General features: G+C 43.9%; 2 protein-coding genes across 4 annotated transcripts in view; both read right to left on the reverse strand.

Moving 5' to 3' along the window:
• Window positions 1-4,727, reverse strand: part of SRRM1 (serine and arginine repetitive matrix 1) — a 29,596-nt gene extending 24,869 nt beyond the window's left edge. For all 3 annotated transcript variants that reach the window (XM_054998701.1, XM_054998700.1, XM_054998702.1), the window contains exons 1-2: window positions 4,660-4,727; window positions 393-482 (exon numbers count right to left, since the gene is read on the reverse strand). In XM_054998701.1, the coding sequence (XP_054854676.1) occupies window positions 393-482; window positions 4,660-4,680 (111 nt within the window). In that variant the 5' untranslated portion in view covers window positions 4,681-4,727. The remainder of the gene's footprint in view (window positions 1-392; window positions 483-4,659) is intronic.
• A 3,980-nt stretch (window positions 4,728-8,707) lies between these two features.
• NCMAP (non-compact myelin associated protein) overlaps window positions 8,708-18,064 on the reverse strand; it is a 33,734-nt gene continuing 24,377 nt past the window's right edge. The window contains exons 2-4 of the mRNA XM_054999538.1: window positions 12,936-13,031; window positions 11,391-11,475; window positions 8,708-10,149 (exon numbers count right to left, since the gene is read on the reverse strand). Coding sequence (XP_054855513.1) covers window positions 10,002-10,149; window positions 11,391-11,475; window positions 12,936-13,020 — 318 coding nt within the window. The 5' untranslated portion in view covers window positions 13,021-13,031 and the 3' untranslated portion in view covers window positions 8,708-10,001. The remainder of the gene's footprint in view (window positions 10,150-11,390; window positions 11,476-12,935; window positions 13,032-18,064) is intronic.

An 18,064-nucleotide genomic window follows, 5' to 3' on the forward strand; every position in this document is an offset into this window, starting at 1 on the left:
TTGTGTTTATTCACAAATCAAATTTGGCAGCAGAATTAAAACAGTTTTTCCTATTTCTAGTGCAATGAAACAAGATAACATTAACTTTTGGCTTCCCATATTAACAGCAGCCTAACACATTTGAATCCAATTACCTTCTGCAGCTTTTTAAAGAATTCAGTATGAACCTGAGTTTAGACAAACATTGCAGGATGCCACATTGGGCCCCGGATAATTTCCAAAAACAAAACTTGTGCAGTATCTTTTATTGAGACGAAAATGTCACAACACGGTTTGCGATGTTTTCTAGAACACTAGGTAGAGCTAAATGTTCAGTACAAAACACAAAGGGGACAGCACTGCAAAAAATAAGTTGTTTGAATATATAGCGGCAAAGTCTACATTAAACTTACTTTCTTTTCTAAGCATTCTGCAAATTTCAATTGCTTCAGAAGTTTCTTCTGCTTGTTGCTGAAGCGGTTGTCCTGTTCGGCGCTTGTTCCCTATAAAACAACAGAATTTAATTACAATGAAGCATATTTAAATGAGCTGTCATCACAAAGGTTATTTGCAACACTATCTTCCTACTTGGACTTAAGGAACAGTCTCAACATATTTCTTTGACAAATTGCATTGTTATTCAACAGTGCTGAAAGTGTTCCACTGGTCTGTATGGCTTATTGTCCTTCAGGAAACTATCCTGTATAACAGCTCATAATCAAATTTCAGATTGCTCCACTGACACCTCAATTACATAATAATCACTGCTGTTCACATAAAAGCTTAAAGGCATGTCTAGCAATGCTGAGAGCAATTAGTATGATACATATAGTTTGTACTATGTCAGTAAGTATTTCTGTTTCTTCTCATAAATGCAACAGGGCACCTGAAACAAAATTTTCTTTCAATACCACTTTAGAAATGTGGCAATACTGGCTCTTAATTGCAAGCGGTACATTTCACTTCACATTGGACAGTGAGGTATCAAATATTCATAAAATAAAATAAACAAATGGCACTAGCGAAGAGGGGGAAAACCCTGCTGTTGTCTTATCAAAGAACAAAGACTTGAATGTACTTCATTAAGGCAAATCCCATTACCATGGGGCGCCTTGATACTGGGTCTACTACATGTGGGGCCTTCTTAAAAGATATCCAGGTTATACATACACTATGATTACGGTTCAAAATATTTTAAATGTTCTTTCTCCAAACCAAAAGGATATGTAATCAAATAATCTCTTCACTTCATAGAATACATTTTCAAGAAACCTATGTTTTATTACACTTCCAACCAAAATTGGACCATTTCATCAAGCTATTTATTCTGTGTTTTTCTACTGTTCGTGCAAACAGCAAATATAAAAATAATGAATTAATGAGAAGCCCTAACAATATCTATGCACTGGTGATGGTGGAAAGTGCACCCAAGTCATAGCTGACCTTTGGCGACCCCCTACTGGGGCTTTCAAGGCAAGAGACTAACAGAAATGGCTTGCCATTGCCTGCCTCTGCAACCCTGGCCTTCTCTGAAGATATCCCATTCAATTACTAACCAAGGCTGACCCTGCTTAGCTTCCAAGATCTGATGAGATCAGGCTTGCCTGGGCTATCCAGGTAAGGGAATCTATGCACTGAAGGAGCTAAAATCAAAAATATGCTTTAATGTGTTTCTCTCAACTTTGTCTGCAAAACATACTGCAGACAAATATTTCACATTTATAATTTTGCTAATGGCAAAATGCCTTTAGGGTGCTGCTTTGGCAAAGTGTCACACCCCAGTGTCCATCCGGGTGCCATTCAACAATTCTACAAGGTCACAAAAGCCTCCAATCAAACTTTTTGTTAATAATTTGTGTTGGTTTAATGCTAACAGCTTATGACACCACCAAGTGCAGAAAATTTTGCATCCTGTCCCTAGACAGCTTTTGCCCCCACAATAGCTTATAAAGCCATGTCACACAATTTAGCACAACATATGTGCTGTATTGATCATCACAACAGAAATTATTAAATGGCATTTCAATGCCAGTCTCATAATGTAAGACATTTGTCACATTTCATGCAAACTATGTGCTGTTAGCAAAATTAGAACTTATCCTGCTGGGCAAAACAAGGATGTTGATCTCAAAATACTTGTATAATGGCCTCATGGCTTTTTAAACAATTGAGCAGGAGGGAAACAATCACTGTCAAGTTCTACATAGCATTAACTGATGAAAATAGATTTAAAAATTACTTAAATTACACAAATTCCTATAACAGCCCCTCTCAGCAGGTTTATAGAACTCCCCCACTAGTCCAGAGACTGTGGGATCTGGCGTACTGCGCCATACATTAAGCTTGCCTTCTAAGGATGACAAATGGACTACAGTAAAATGGGGATGGGTGGTGGTGCTCAGGTTCTAATTTGGACTTATCTGGGAGACTAACACACGAGTAGTCTGGAAAAATGTATCACATAAAACAGCAAAATCAAACTCCACAATCCTATTATGTGAGTGAGGGGGCAGATCTGTACAGAGAAGAACAGTGAACATAAAATTCTGGCTTACTAACTCCACTACATCTACACAACACTGATGACTTGTGAGTATTTTGCAGCACCAGAGTTATGCTACCTGTGTCATATGTGGCTGGCCACCCAGCAGGCAACAGGAAACATGTTCGATAGAATCTGTGGGCTTCTCATAAGTCCTTGTAAGAGCAGAAAGACTGCTATTGATGTTCAGCCACAGGAGAATGTTGAATATACATTCTAGGTTTCTGTTACAGAGAAGCTTCTATTGTGAGAGCTTATACACCAGTGTAGTGGTTGGTGCATCAGACCAGGATGTGGGAGACGCAGGTTTGTATCTTCACTCTACCATGGAAGCTGGCTAGGTAACCTTGGACCAGTGGCTCATTCTCAGCCTAAGCTATCTCACAGGGCTGTTGTGAGGATAAAATGGAGAACAATGGTAAGGTGCTCTGGATCCCCACTAGGGAGAAAGGTGGGGACCCTGCCCCTCCAAACAAAAAAAGGACAATTGTACAAAAAATGAACATTTGTACATTTTTGTCTACTTCCCAAGGAAATGAAATAGGTAAAAGGCAGCTCTCTTTTTACACATATGCACACCTGTTACTACTTGGATCTTAAAAATGGCCTTTTCCCAGTAGACAAGGAAGCCTGCATTATCACCATCCAGTTTGCCATTCTTGCAAAGAGTCACAGTTCTTATCTTGTCTACATCAGTGTTCAGCACAAGTATCTTACAGGCTTTTCGCTCTGCTTGCTTTTCATGCCATTTTGACCCATGCACCAGGTGTCATCTCCTCATCAGAGATATAGACGCAAGAGCACACGTGCACCTGCTAGCTGATGAGGCAGGCCCCAGTCCAACCCCAGCTCATACACTGCAAACTTACACCCAGTTTACCTGAGTGGCGTTTCCTTCCTGATTAAACATGTTCAGATATGATGGATGAACTTCCCACAGGAATCACTACAAATCGTAAACAAGTATACAGCAGTGCTGATCCATAGCAAAAAGCCCAAAACAACAGAACACCTTTTGTAAGTTGGAGAACTCAAAAGCTTGCACACTGTGTTATTTTTGTTGGTCTTGGCTTTTGTTTTTGGATTCCATCACACAGGATTCTTTTCTTTTTCTTTCTGGTAAAAGGGGGTGAGGAAAAAGAGGGGTATCCTGCATACGTGTATATGTCCATGCGAGGTGGGGGAGACACCCAGCAAATGTGTCCATTCCAGATGAGGTCAACTACGTGCATCCATAGGAGCAGAAACAAAACAGGAATCCATCAGTACCTTAAAGGACTAACAAAATCTGTTCTACAGAAATTTTTACACTTCAGAGATCACTTTATCAGATGCATTTTGGTACTTATCCTGTAGATATGCTCCTACTGGGTAGTTCAACGTTGCTAAAGATGTCAAGTTAATTACCTGGGTTTTAATTCAGAAAGGTTTCATCTATGTGTTTGGCTTTATGTCAGTTTTCAAATTTGCTGCTACCATACTCTACTGTATCTCTTTTCATCGAATGTCCTGTTAATCATATTATATCTTTGCTCTGTGAATAAGCTAGCTATTAATTGCATTGTATTCCCTAGCAGTATGTAATCCGCCTTGGAAATCAGTGAGAAAGGAGAACTATTACTATGATTATTATGATATAAAAAAACTGTGAAAGGACTTTATATAGGCACAAACTGTTAGCCTATGAAGGGCTTCTGTTTTATTATCCAACAGACATGCAGACGTGTGGTGGGGCAGGGAGGGAGGAAGTGAGCTGCTGAGATTCATTTGGGGAACAGGCCGACTCTCCTGCCGCTTTCCCCTTTAGCTGCAGTTCGACGAAGGAGTCCGGAGAATGATCAGAAACACGAGAAAGAACAGACAAGAAACAGGAGAGAAGGTGAGAGAAAAAGAGGGGGAAGGAGAAAGAAGGGGAGATTTCCCCCCTCCCCCACTTCGGTTTCTGCCGCGCGCTGGAAAAGAGCCGCCATTTTCTCCGCGCCTCACAGGGTCGGATATGTGGGAGGGGAAAGAAGGGGAAGAACCGGCTGGGCTGAGGTGAGGCGTAGTAAGAGAAGGTCCTCATCTCCCCCGCTCACGCACTCATCTCCCCCTCATATTCCCCCGGCTGTTCCCTCCCTCAGGAAAGTGGCACTTACGCGGAAGAATCCCGCGTCCATCTTGACTCCTCCTGCCTGGCCGCAGAGAGCGCTGCTCCGTATCCCGGCATGCACCTCGCGACAGGGACAGGAAAGGCAGTGTGCGCATGCGCCAGTGGCGTCGTCCTCGCGTCGTCTCGGCCTTTCGCCTCACCGCGCGCGGAAGGATGTGGGAGACACGATGCTTGAGTTGAGGGGTTGGGATCGCGGTCAGGACCAACCAATGGCGAGTGTTTATTATTTTTACGTATCACGTTTTAACCAATCGTCGGGAGGAGGTGGGGGGAAGCGCAAGCCAATCAAAACGACGCCCAGACGGTAAACGGCTCGAAGAGCATTTGCGTGAGTGCGTCATGACGCGCTAGGGTGGCGGTTAGGTGCTCGCGAGAGGGAGAAGTAGCAGGGGGGAGAGGATGGTGCGCGAAGTGTGTGGACGCTTACGGAGGAAGTAGTCCTATTGGGGTGTGTGGCACATTTACCTCTGAGTAACTTGTAAACGTAATATTATATAACTCCCTTAGGCTGGCAGATAGGATTATAAAGTCTGAAAAATTTCAGCCCGTTTTATAGCATCATCTGACTACTTTATTGCGTTAGTTGCAATTTGGTAATCTTTCTTCCGCCTCTTTGGGAAAGGCGGGCAATAAATGAAGTAAATCATAGATCAGTCTGGCTCGAGGACTGCAGCCTTGTGCACGTTGACTTGGGAGCAAGCTGAAGTGCGTTGGGGTTTACTTCTGAGTGAACGTAGACGGGGTGGAGGAAGGGGCTGTAGGGCTGAGTTAAGCTTTTCCTGCGCTAGAGCAGTTGAGGTCGCAAACAAGAGGCAGTTGTATTGGATAGAGGTTTACTGTGAAAGGAAGGAAGAAAGTATATCGGGGGGAGTTGGGCTGATCCCAAACCAGGGTCAAATCTGCAAATATACTCACTACCTTGAATTTCTCACAGGGAGGGTGAAATAAAAATAGAGTGTTAAATGTTATTGTGTGTACAACTATCTTTATATGAACATATTGGGGAAGTGTTTATGAAGTTGTGATTTAGAATTTCTTTTTCATGTTTACAGTAATAATTATTTTATGCGACATTGGAGGGCAGTCTTACATCTGTAAGTTTTGTAGGAAAGGGAGTTACAAGAAGTTCAGGTTTCCTCAGTCCTGTTTGCCAAAGAGACTCATTCAGATTTGGCAGATATTTATGATCAGTGGGCATTGAACAAATCAAGGTTTCGCCCCCAGTCTATTCTAGCATTTCTCATTAGTGTTGATAGGCAGATTTTTAAATCAACGCTAGAGGGAGCTGCATAGTTGCATATACCAATAAAAAGCAACACTGCCCTAAATGTGAAATAATTAGTATGTTAGGACTTCTGAACAGAATATCCTATTGAAACATTGGTGGTGGCCATCTTTTAAATAGATTTCCAAATCTGTGCTGAAGATTAGGGTGGAATAGTGATTAGACAGTAGAAGTAGGAAATAAGAGACTCAAGTTCAAATCTTCACCCTGCCATGGGAGGGGTGACCTTGGGCCACTGTCAGCCTAACCCACCTTACAGGGATGTCGTGAGGATAAAATAGAGGTAGGGAGAACCACATATGTCATTCCAAGCTCCTTGGAGGAAGGGTAGGAAACAAATTTGTGAGAATACTGATATTCTGCTGCTCTTCTGAGTATTATTCCCTACTATGCCACCTGCCTCACGATTCAGGAAAGTGGGCAAGCGCTTACCTAGCGGGGCTTGTGGATGGTAAACAGTTCTCATCTCTTGAACTGCTGCTGCAAGTGGAACAGGTAAACTGCAAACCTCTCTGAGGTGCAGGCCTCATGCCAGGGATGGAAATAAATGTGGCTCTTTTGGTTGATGGTAATTGCAAATATGGCTCTCCACAAGCTGCAGAATACCTCTGTGCTAGAAAATAAGCAGCATAGCCTCACAATTATTATAACAGACTTACTGTGAAAGAGGTTGTGGAGACCTGGAACTCACTTGGTCAGATAATGGTTCATTTGTATACCGATCTGGATAGATTAAGTGCCCACCCAGAGGAGTGAACAAAGTCAGTGTTACGATCCCCAACAATACAGATGGGGCTGAGGAGTGGCTTGCCCAAGGCCGCCTGGTGCGTTCATGGCAGAAATGAGATTCAAACCGGAAAAGTGCTGTATCTCAACAACAACCACTATGCTAGTGATCTCATCTGCACATTCAGGCAGGGAAAGGCAGCAGCTTAGCAGAAAAGCATCTTGTTTGCAAATAGAAAGTCCCAAGTTCAATGCCCAGCATCTTCAGTTTAAAAACCACAAATAAGATGAGAGTACAGATTTAGACCTCCAAGAAGCACTGCTAGGCACAGCTGATGGTAAATAAATCATTTGTCTTAGTGTAAGGCAGCCTTAGTACATAAAAAAAATACTTTCTTGCTCCAAAACATGAATTCTGAAAAGCCATGCATGTTGGCATTGGACCAGATCTGACACCGGTTCTGCTTTTTTAGTTCTGGCTATTTTTTTTTTTTTTTACAAAGAACTGCAAAATATTTTGTATAATTGCCAAGAGTGTTTGAAAAATAAAATTCTAGGCAAATTAACATCATGGTTTTGTTTTTGCCTTGGCAAAAACAAAAGTAAGATATAGTCTGATATTGAATAGCACAAATTAAATGATTTATATTTATGAACAGTTTAAAAAAACACTTTCCTCTAAGTTATAGAAAAGCAGCAGTTGCTGTTTGCTACCTTGCACTTGATTTCTCTCGTTACTAAAACAAAGATGCGAGAAACCAACCTGAAGAAATAAATACAGTTGCTTCTATGCCGAGACTCCACCTGCAGTCTACCAACTGAAGAGGTACAGTGGGGCAAGAGGACACACCAAGATTTAACAATGTGCAGACTTGAGCCACAATGAAATGAATGTGGCAATGAAATGGATGTGGAATGTGGCAAAGGCTTGGTTAACCATGTGCAGAGTCACACCCCTGGTTGCCAACTGGTCAGTTTTCCACTGGAATAACAAGGCAAAGGAATTTGCTATAGCACACTTTTAAGGCTTTTACACGGCAGGAGGCCTGCAGCCAATTTTAACTTCCATTTTCAGTTACTTTTTCTGTGCCTTCTGTAAACACGCAACAGCTACCTTTGGCTGACTTTGTTGCTTCCCTTAGGATGTTTCCTCAACTGTATGAAGAGGCTTTGCATTGTAGATGAGTTAGTATTTTCTATTGGTTCTGCCTTTTGATTGCAGTCTTTGACAGTAATTACCCCACTTAGCTCCACTCTGTGAACTAATTAGTCCTGCCTTTGGGTGGAACCTGGGCTTTACCCATGGCTAGTTTTGTGGCTTTCAAGAATTCACAATTCTGTCTTCCATCCCCAGAATCTGTTTCATGCCTGTACTTGTAGGCTTCTCAGCTGGGAATTAAAGAAACAAGCACCTCTTCATTCCCTTTGTGTTGTTGATCCTCCACAAGTAAGGAAAGTTAGAGGCACAAAGTGGCTGCTGTGTGGATAATGGCTGCCATGTGGGCAGGACTGGAAAACTCAACTTTCCCTAGCCATATGGCAGCCATCCCAGCATTGCTGTGACCTCTCAAAACTTCATGAGCAAAGCATGTTTTGCAAAGACTGGGGGAAAGCCTAGGAACGCACCACAATGCTGTGGGGATGCAGATGCTTCTCAACACCTTTGAACCAAGGGCAAATAACGTGGAAATGGCCTTCGATACAGGAAAGTAGATTTGGGTTGAACATCAGGTGAAATTTCCTAATGGTAAATCAAAGAAGTTTAAACAGTGGAATCAGTAACCTAGGAGGGTGACAGCCTCTCCGCTGCTGGAGATCTTCAGGCAGAGTTCTGGGCAGCCATCCATTAGAAACAACACAGCTGTGGATTTCCTGCACCGAGCATTAGATAGCTTTACAACTCTAGGACTCCCTATACAAGAAGAATATATTCCCTGCACACAGAAAATCAACGTGTCAGGGATAAGGATTCAGTCTATTACCTTGACGTGTTGGCTGAAGGTCGAGACCAGGAAACACTACAACACTTGGATTTCATTTAATGTATTAATTGGCCCTTGGTGGAGGAGAGGCACTGAGGACAGACTTAGGATCATTACTTCACCCCTCATTAAAGAGAGGAACAAGAGCTGTTGTTTCCATACACTGTTCTTGCTAGCAGCTATGGACTACCCATTGAAATCAAGAGTTCATTTTTGCTCTCGTGGCTGCTGATCTCCCCTGATCTGGCAAAAACTGTGGCTGCTTGTGGAAGTGGTTGATTGGTTTATGTCCCACCTCTCTTCTGTGACAGAACTCAAGATGGCAGACAAGCACTCCTCCAACCTGCTTAAGCTCCATAAGGTTGCCTGGTTCAATGCCTATCTGCTTTCCAAAGATTGCTGCAGCTGCTGTGAAGGGTGAACGTGATGGCACCTGCCTTTTTTCTGAGAATGTGGGATAACAAACTAGCAGGGGGAACCGGTCTTCAACACACTAGTACAAAAACCCAAAAGAGAAGGGCCAAGGAAAGTATGGACATTTAATTATTTTAAGAAAATATTCACACCCTGCCTTTTCGTTGCACTCAAGGAAGCTTACGATTCTAATTTTTAAAAAAATATGAAGTTCAATAAAACCTCAATGAATCTCCCTCCACAAAGAAGTACCTGCAGCTGGTGGTACAAAAAATACCTGCCACACCACTGTGTTCATACATTAATACCTACACCTGAGGAAGGTAACAGAACTATCCAGAGTTTCTTTATGATGTTTTAATGTTTTGTGTTCATATCGACCATCCATTACGATGTGCATTTTTGTACCATCATTTGCAATACCTGTTCATTTTTTCCTTGGTGCTTCTCTGGGTTTTCTATAATAAAAATGGCCACCAATGGGCTGCTGCAAATGTGGGCAGACAGGACTCCTCCCCTCTTCAGCTCTTTAGCGTTCCCAGACAGCAGGGGATGGCTCCTATCTACCATTCTGAGAGATGTATGAACTGAACCAAAGCAGAAGTAAAATTAAACTACGGAATAGTATTTCTGGACCCAACAGCAGGGATAACTGTTAGCTACCCCTTTGTCATAGCAGCTGCAGTCAGAAAACTGCCCCTTTTGTGACTGGGTGCCATACCCTGGTGTTCTCTCAGCAGTTCTGAGGTGCTCAATCTCCTCTCTTCTTGAAAAGTAGAAGAAAAGAAAGAAGCCTAGTGAGCCAGTCACAGAAAATGGACCGTTGCTAACGCTCCTCCTGCATTGATGATTCAGGTCTTTCTAGAGCTTGTAGGCCCAAATTTCCCTCTTGTTCGTCATTCTAGCAGGCCCCACAGTGCCTCATGATCTCCTGTTCTGCACGTGGATGTCCATAGGGATGAATGTCACTGTTGTAGGGCGGCCCGTGCCACTGCTGTTCTGTCCCGATGTGGAAGGGATTGTGGCTTTTGCGTTCTTGGGTTCCAGCTCTCGTTGCGTCCTCATGCGTCTACAAAAGAGCACAGCAAATATGTTATGGCAAGACTCACTATTCTTGTCTGGCAAGTGAGGCATTCACGTCAATTTTCCTTGTCTGCAGACTGTAACCCTGGATGAGAAAGAGACCTGCTGGATCATCTGATCTCCAGCTGTTATCATCCCTTGCTCAACCGTACCATTTCAGGACACTCAACCAGCAGTAGGGTTGGGGGTGAGGATGATGATAACAACAACAACATTCAATTTATATACCGCCCTTCAGGACAACCTAATGCCCACTCAGAGCAGATTACAAAGTATGTTATCATTATCCCCACAACAAAACACCCTGTGAGGTGGGTGGGGCTGAGAGAGCTCCAGAGCGTTGTGACTATCCCAAGGTCACCCAGCTGGCTTCAAGTGGAGGAGTGGGGAATCAAACCCAGCTCTCCAGATTAGAGTCCCATGCTCTTAACCACTACACCAAACTGGAGGACATGGGGGACACACACTGTTGGCTGTGTTTCTACATTACTTCCAGGCGAAACCTGCAAGTGGCATAGGGTAGCTCTAGGAATCACCAAGAACTCTGTGGTAAAACCACAGAGTTTCCAGTGATTTCTAGAGCTATCCTACATCAACTTCTTGGTTTTCCCTGGAAGTGACCTAGCAATACGGCCAATGTTAACTTTTTTCCTCCTCCTGCTGGGCAACTAGAGCTATTGTTGGGAGGCCTGGTAGTGCTAATCCATCTAAAGCAGTTTAATCCAGCAACAGGACTTTGTTCCCACAGCACTCCGGACAACATCAAAACAGTAGGCTCAGAGGAGAGAAATGATTTAAACAATGACTTCTCACACCAGCATTGCCTCTGCCGGGAGTCGGGAAGTCATTGTATTAGTGGCCCTGTCCATACGGAGTTACCAGACTGATGTAGGAAGCAGCTATACTCCTACTGAGAGAACATAACAATGGGCCCACATATACATCACAAGGCAGCTGATCATATGTGTAGACTCTGAGCTCTGGGACTCCACCCTGCTTCCTATTCATTAACTCTCTTAATGCATATTTTTGTCCCAGAAAATAGAACCCGTAGGATGATCTCACAAAAGGAAAAAATGCAGAGTGGGGTTGCGCAAGTAAGCCATCTCATGCTAAATTTAGTTTTCAGCCAGTCACATGGGAACACTCACCCACCCGCACCATACACAATTTGCTGCTTGTTCAACAAAACTGGAGCTTGAAGGCAACATCCCTTGCTGGACTTACCTATTGTACATTTTCAACAGGAGCAGAACCACCGTGAATATCACTATCACACCGACAACAATGGCTGCCACAATAGCTCCAGAACCTAAGGCAAGGAAAGGAAGAAAACCAGGAAAAAATTATGACAATAATATGCAAGCTGTGTTGAACCAATCCTCCACAGGTTAATAAAAAGCTTCTCTCAAGGACCAAGAATCAACACACCTCGCTCACCTAAGACCTTGGGCATCCCTGGTTGGATTTGTGAACAATAGCCCCCTTCTCTCCTTCTGTACCACAAACAACTTCTGAAAGATTCCCCCTCCCCCCCGTTTCATAAATAGCTTGTCCTGTAGCACAAGAGGCTGCAGCTTGAGAAACACCAACTCAACACCTGCTTCAGCTTGCTGCACCAGAAATGCACGTCTCCGGATCCTTGCCAAGGACTCTTCTGTTTGGAAGGAAAACCAGCTCCCTTCTTTCTAAATCTTCCCTTTTGGAAACTGTTGCTAAGACAGAATCACAGTCCAAAGTCAACCCCTGCTGTTGCTTCACAAGCTGGCCAACCCTTACCTGCTCGAGATTTACATCTTTGGTCCCTCCCATCTTTAGAGAAGCAGCAAAATACCACTAGCCCCTTTATTCTCTCTGAAGTTCCTCTGTTATCAAACACTGCAGTGGGAGTTGGCCCCAAGAGGCAAGACTACACCTCTACAAGCTCACAAGCAAAGCACTGAAGGAATGCGGCCAATCCCCGTTGCTTGGTAAAAAATAACACAGAAATTTTATTTCATCAAAATATACCCTCTTTGCTTTTCTATTTATAAATAAAACTCAAGGCAACCCAATCAACAAGAACAACTTCCAAGCAACAAAAGATTAGAATGGGGTCCTCCAACCCTGTTGAACCCTGCGGGTACTTAAAGAAGTTGGAGGGTAGATGGAGGGCACCACCACAAAATGGCTACCTCTGAGGGCAGGGCCAATCATAAAATATTAGGTGATTCTAAGCCAAGTATCCTCCTATGATGGAGGCAGCTGTTTCCAAATGGGTGCTCCCTGTAGACAAAAGCGGATGTTTCCTGGGTTCTTCTGAAGTACTTCCTGCTTCTATGGGGTAGGGGAAAGTCAGGAGTGGATTTTTACTTTGGGAAAGAAGCAAGCAGGCGCCAGGAAAGACATTCTCAAGCATCATTCTCAAGCACTTTAGAGATGACTGGATTAGAACAAGAACAACAAACATTAGAAAGCTTTTGAAATAAGAATAATAATAAAAATCTTAAGTTTCCACAAGGTGGCTGATTAGTCTTTTAATCTTGTAATTAGTAATTCACAGTCTGGGGGCCATAGCTGACAAGGCCCTGTCCTACATACCCACCAGCTTTAATTCAGCTATCTCTGGCACACAGAGCAGGGCACCAGAAGCCCATTTCAAACCATAGGCAGGTTCCAATGGACAGAGGCATTCCTTCAAGTCCACTGTCAGGTTTCTCAACAATAAACAGAACTGTTTGCCCATTCCTGGAACATCTACCACCCAAAATGCCAGCCCCAGGTTTCTCTTACTTTGATAAAGAATATGTTCTTGAGACTTTGTGGACACGTTTTTCCAAGACAGGAAATCATCAGTCATGGGGTTTGGCGTCGTCATCTTGATCCCAGCTGGATGGAGCAAAGGAACAAGTACTTTTAGAACAACACAAGAGGGAAATTTGGGGGTGGGGGGGTGAGAACCTACTTGCTTAGAATATTTATCAGAATATTTATTCCCTGTTTTTCTCCCCCAAACTGGCATGCAACAGTACAAAAATATACAATAAAAGTGCAACAGGAAAAAAGTACTACCTTGGACAGGTCCTGTAACTGATGGGCCAGCTTGCTCAGGGGCACGGGGCACAAAGCAGGGGCTAAAAACCCAGGACCAAGAACCCTTTGGCTCCTGCCTTTTGGTTTGCATTTATGGCAACACCTGAGCTTTCTACCTGGAAACAAGATACAGCAAGGCCATACGTTGGGTTAATGAACAAATTCTAAAGAGAAGGAAGGTGAACCAGGATGTTTATAGAAAGTAAATCCTGAGCTCTTTGGCGAAACGGTGGAATGAAAATGTAGCAGATAGAAAGGAAATAACATTTAATTTGAAAGGATTTTTTTTCCTTTTTAACCCTGCACACAACAAATCGCGTGACACCAGAAACATGGCTGTCATTAAAATGTCTGTTTGTGAACCCGCAGCAAAAATAAAGTCTCTCTCAAACAAAAACCGTCTTGCGGGCCCTCCTAAAAGCTGGAAGAGACAGGGTCCTCCAAATTCTCTCCAGGAACTTGTTCCACAAGGAGGTAGCAACGAGAGGAAAAAGCTCTTGAGCAGATCAAGCAAAAGTGTGACGTGTGCAACCTACGGATAAGGGAGCAGCTAAAATAAAACAGGTTTGCTGTTTTATTTTGTCCAGGATAGCCCGATCTTGTCAGCTCTCAGAAGCTAAGCAGAATCGCCCCTAGTTAGTACTTGGATGGGACTTCTAGTACCATAGAAGTCCAGGGTCACTATACAAAGGCAGGCAATGGCAAACCACCCCTGACTGTCTCTTGCCTTGAAAACTCTCTGGGTGGTCACCATAAGTCAGCTGCAACTTAATGGCAAAAAAACCCCCACCAGCCTAACAGTGCCATCCTAAGCAGAGTTACACCCTGCTCTCATTACGTATCCTGCACTCTGCCGACAAGCAACTCCTGGTGGTCCCTGGCCTGGACAATATCTGTTTGGCCTCAACGAGGGCCAGGGCTTTTTCTGCCCTGGCCCAGTGGAACGCTTTCCCGCTGGAGATCCGGGCCCTGCAGGACCTGTCACAGTTCCGCAGGGCCTGTAAAACAGAGATGTTCTGCTGGGCCTTTGGCTGAGGACCAGCAGGTGTCCCCCCTTTTCCACCTAAGATCACCACTTTTCCCGGGACTGCCCTCAGCCATGTGCTGTGCTCATATGTATGCCTATATACGGACTCCTGACTGTTTATTTAAGTAGCCTATTGATAAGGCACCTGAACTATTTTAATGACTGTTTTAAGATTGTTATTGATTTTATAGTTTTATGATTAATTTATTGTATTTTATGGATGTTGTGAGCCGCCCTGAGCCCATTCGTGGGGAGAGCGGGGTATAAATCAAATAAATAAATAAAGCCCACTGATTTCAATGAACTTAGAAGTGTGTAACTCTTATTAGGGCAGAGGAGTTGTTCAGCTGAGCTAGGGAACAGTCTTATGCAGGACTATAGCCCTCCTTTGGGTATATGAAACTGACCAATCTAAAGGCAGAACCTGACAGATTCCCTCATTTTTACATCTGCATGGTGGCCTAACACCAAAATCTGAAAAGGAAAGTAGAGGTTAAAGGGTGAGCTGAAGAAGAGTTTCCTTTTCCTTGCTTTGAGAACAGTTTTCTTCAGCTCATGTGGTTCAACCTTTGCAAGCTGAGCACTGATTATTACTGGCAAAGAAGGATTGTGTTATCTTTTGCTAGCGACGTCACGGTCTCTACCCAATAGGTCCCTCTGACATATACGCTACACATCCCAGTGTAAGTCATGCTGCACATGTTAAAGAAAGTGGGCTACAGACTTAAAAAAAAATAAAATCAGGAATTCAGAGGGATCAATAGATCATGGCAACAGATCCTTATAATATTATTGCATGTGGCAATCTAAAGTCTGAAAAACCTGTGCATTAGTGTGGGGAAGAAATGGCAGTTTCAGGAAATGGCTCAGGTGAGCATAAGACCTTAAATAACACACCCCTTCCTATCCACATGGCACACGAATGCACTCTGCAATCTTTCAAAAAAAAATTCCCAAGTCTGGGAAAGAGCAGCAATGCAGGGGAACTCCCAGATAGTGGATAATGAGAGGACAATGTCATGATGTGATTGTTCCACACACACACACCCAAAACCCCTGCTTCGGTTTGGTCACCAAAGCAAAACAAACCTGCATCCAGCTCTGTCCATTTGCAGCCACATTGTTCAGTTTTTCAGTCTGGTCCCCGCCACAGAGTTCTGCAAAATATCCCGTTTGTGAAAGCATCAAGTCCACCGTGCTATATGAGAAGGGAGCTTGGCTCTCCTTTACCAGTGAAGAGGACCACCCGGAGTTTTCTCAAGGGTTAAATGCTCTCAGGCACCATGTCCTCCCACTGAATGCCCTCCTGGGCAGACTTTCAGCCACCTGCTCCCTCTTACCGGTTCAGGGAAAGCACCCATCTCCTAGCTAAGTTCCTCAGAGGCCATGAGCAAAACCATCAGGCACCTGGGGGCTTTTTTGGGTGGGAGGAGGGCACGCTCTGCTTGTCTAAGTTCTATAAGGCCAGTGATCAAAGCACAGCAGCTGCCAATCACTTTGAATCCAGCCCCGTCAGGAAAGTTCTATAATTGGAGTTTTAAATAAAACCCTAACACGGGAAATTCAGACAGCGGCAAGCCGCCCACAGGAATGTTGGCTGCTCCCTGGCTTTTGCCCCCAAGTTTTCAATATTCTGAATTACAAGGCTGTTTTGTGCCAAAATGGTCTCGGACAAAAACAAGGAGAAGAAAATAATTCAGCCTCAGAATCCATAGTAGGTTATTCTCCCACAAGTCAATGGCTTCTTTGTGTAGCCAAAGCTAAGTTACTTTTGTAATATGATCAACTGCTGTGGTCAGGGATCCTTCTTTCCCCTACTCCTTTGAAAGAAAGGGGAAAAAATCCGAATCTCCAAAGCTCTCCCTTCCTGCTCCTCCCCTCCTACCTACCCTTCATTATTTTTCTAGCAAGTTTGTGGTTCACAGGATTCAACCTGTCAGCACTGTGTCTTGTTTTTAAATGACCATTTCTACTTAAAGCAGGTTCTGTCATCGCTGCACAGTCCCCCAGTTCTAGCCCTAACAAGGCCGCTGCTGAACAGCTCGTTCCGCTTCACAAGAAAATCAACACATGGGACTCAGTCGAGGGGAGCACGTTCTCTTTTCCAAAGGATGGCAAGGAGGAGTTCACAGGAAAAGGATGGGCAAATATTATTTTCCAGCATGCTCCTAAGGGCCTGGCTACACAAGCCAGATAGAGCCTCCATGTTCAAAGGCAAAGAGTCCAGTAGCACCTTTAAGACTAACCAACTTTATTGCAGCATAAGCTTTCGAGATACATCTGACAAAGAGAGCTGTGGCTCTCGAAAGCTTATGCTAAAGTTGGTTAGTCTTAAAGGTGCTACTGGACTCTACTATTTTGCAACTACAGACTAACACGGCCAACTCTTCTGTTTCTTCAGAGTACCAGTTACTGTCCAGAGGGTTGGGCAGAACAAGAAGGGCTTCTGTTTTCATGCCCTAGAAGCTGACCATGGGTGGAAAACAGGAAGAAAAACTAGAAGAGTGTTTTTGTTCTCATCCAGTAAGTCTCTTCTTATGTTCCTAAACCACACTCTAGTTGCCTTTAAGAAATACTCTCATCACGATTATTTTTAAAAGCAGAAAAGTCACTTTAGGAGGGCAAGATTGGGAAGGAGGACTATCAAGCACTCCTTTCCACCATTTCTCCACCTCTGTCCTCCCAAGCCGTTTCTCCTGTAAAGTAAGAACTCAAGATGGTAATGCTACATGCATTTGGATGCAACAGGTACTTGCCCCTCCAACTTAAGTAAGTTACAGCAGGAGTGGGCAGATCTCCATTGTTTGTTTAGTAGGGTTCCAAGATCCACCAGTTGGACAAGCTACAAAATGGCTCCTCTTAGGGGGTGGAGTATGCTTACTATTTGCTTGCTTAAGGTGGGCAAATCTCCAGGTAATATTCTCAGTTGCTCACCACTGCTCCAAGCAGTGGTAGGAGAAAAATAAATAAAAATAAGGCCTCCAGCACATCACTTCCAGACAATGGTAGCTCCAGGAATTGCTGGAAACTCTATGGTAAAACTACATAGTTTTACCACAGAAATCTGCAATTCCTAGAACTACCCGTTGTCACTTCTGTGTTACATTGATGTGCTGGTGACACATCCTACCACTAGCAATCCTAGAGTAGATCTAGTTACCAAATGGCCTCCCAGAGGGCAGAGCCATTGACTATCATTGGCTATCCCTCACAAGCCGTATAGCAGGATACCTGTCTGTAAAAATACAAATTTACCTCTTGAGTTACTACACACCAAGGATTCCAACCTCATACCATTAAAATAATGCTACGTACACAAAGACCTGCTTGCAAGGCTGCCAAGTCGACTCCCATTCTATAGATGGGGACCACTGAGGCCGAAAGGTGTGACGAACATTTCCAACATACAATTCCAACATGTAACTCCCACCAACAGTCTTATTCATAACAGTACTAGAGGGGCCATTGCAGAGCGGCAGAAAGACAGAAAATACTTTGTTCTGAGGACAGCCCTAGGAGGTGTGAGAATACCCTAGGAAACTGGATGGAGAAAGTAGACCAAGACATTGAATTTCCAAGGAGCAGTGTGCATTGAGAACTCCCTGTGGCCCCCGAATCAAGAGATCTGCCTGCACTCAGCAGTGGTGGTCTTCGAGATTCTGGGCCCTGGGCAAGAGTCCAGGACAGGGCCTTAGAACTGCCGCCACTCCACCCCAGACCTCCCTGAAAGGCCAAGCAAGGTGGCCGTTGCTCCATGTGAGGTGGATTGGAGGTGTTGCCAGAAGCTGGTTGCCCAGACCTC

This window comes from Eublepharis macularius, chromosome 15 (assembly GCF_028583425.1).
Source record: "Eublepharis macularius isolate TG4126 chromosome 15, MPM_Emac_v1.0, whole genome shotgun sequence".
Taxonomy (NCBI): Eukaryota; Metazoa; Chordata; class Lepidosauria; order Squamata; family Eublepharidae; genus Eublepharis; species Eublepharis macularius.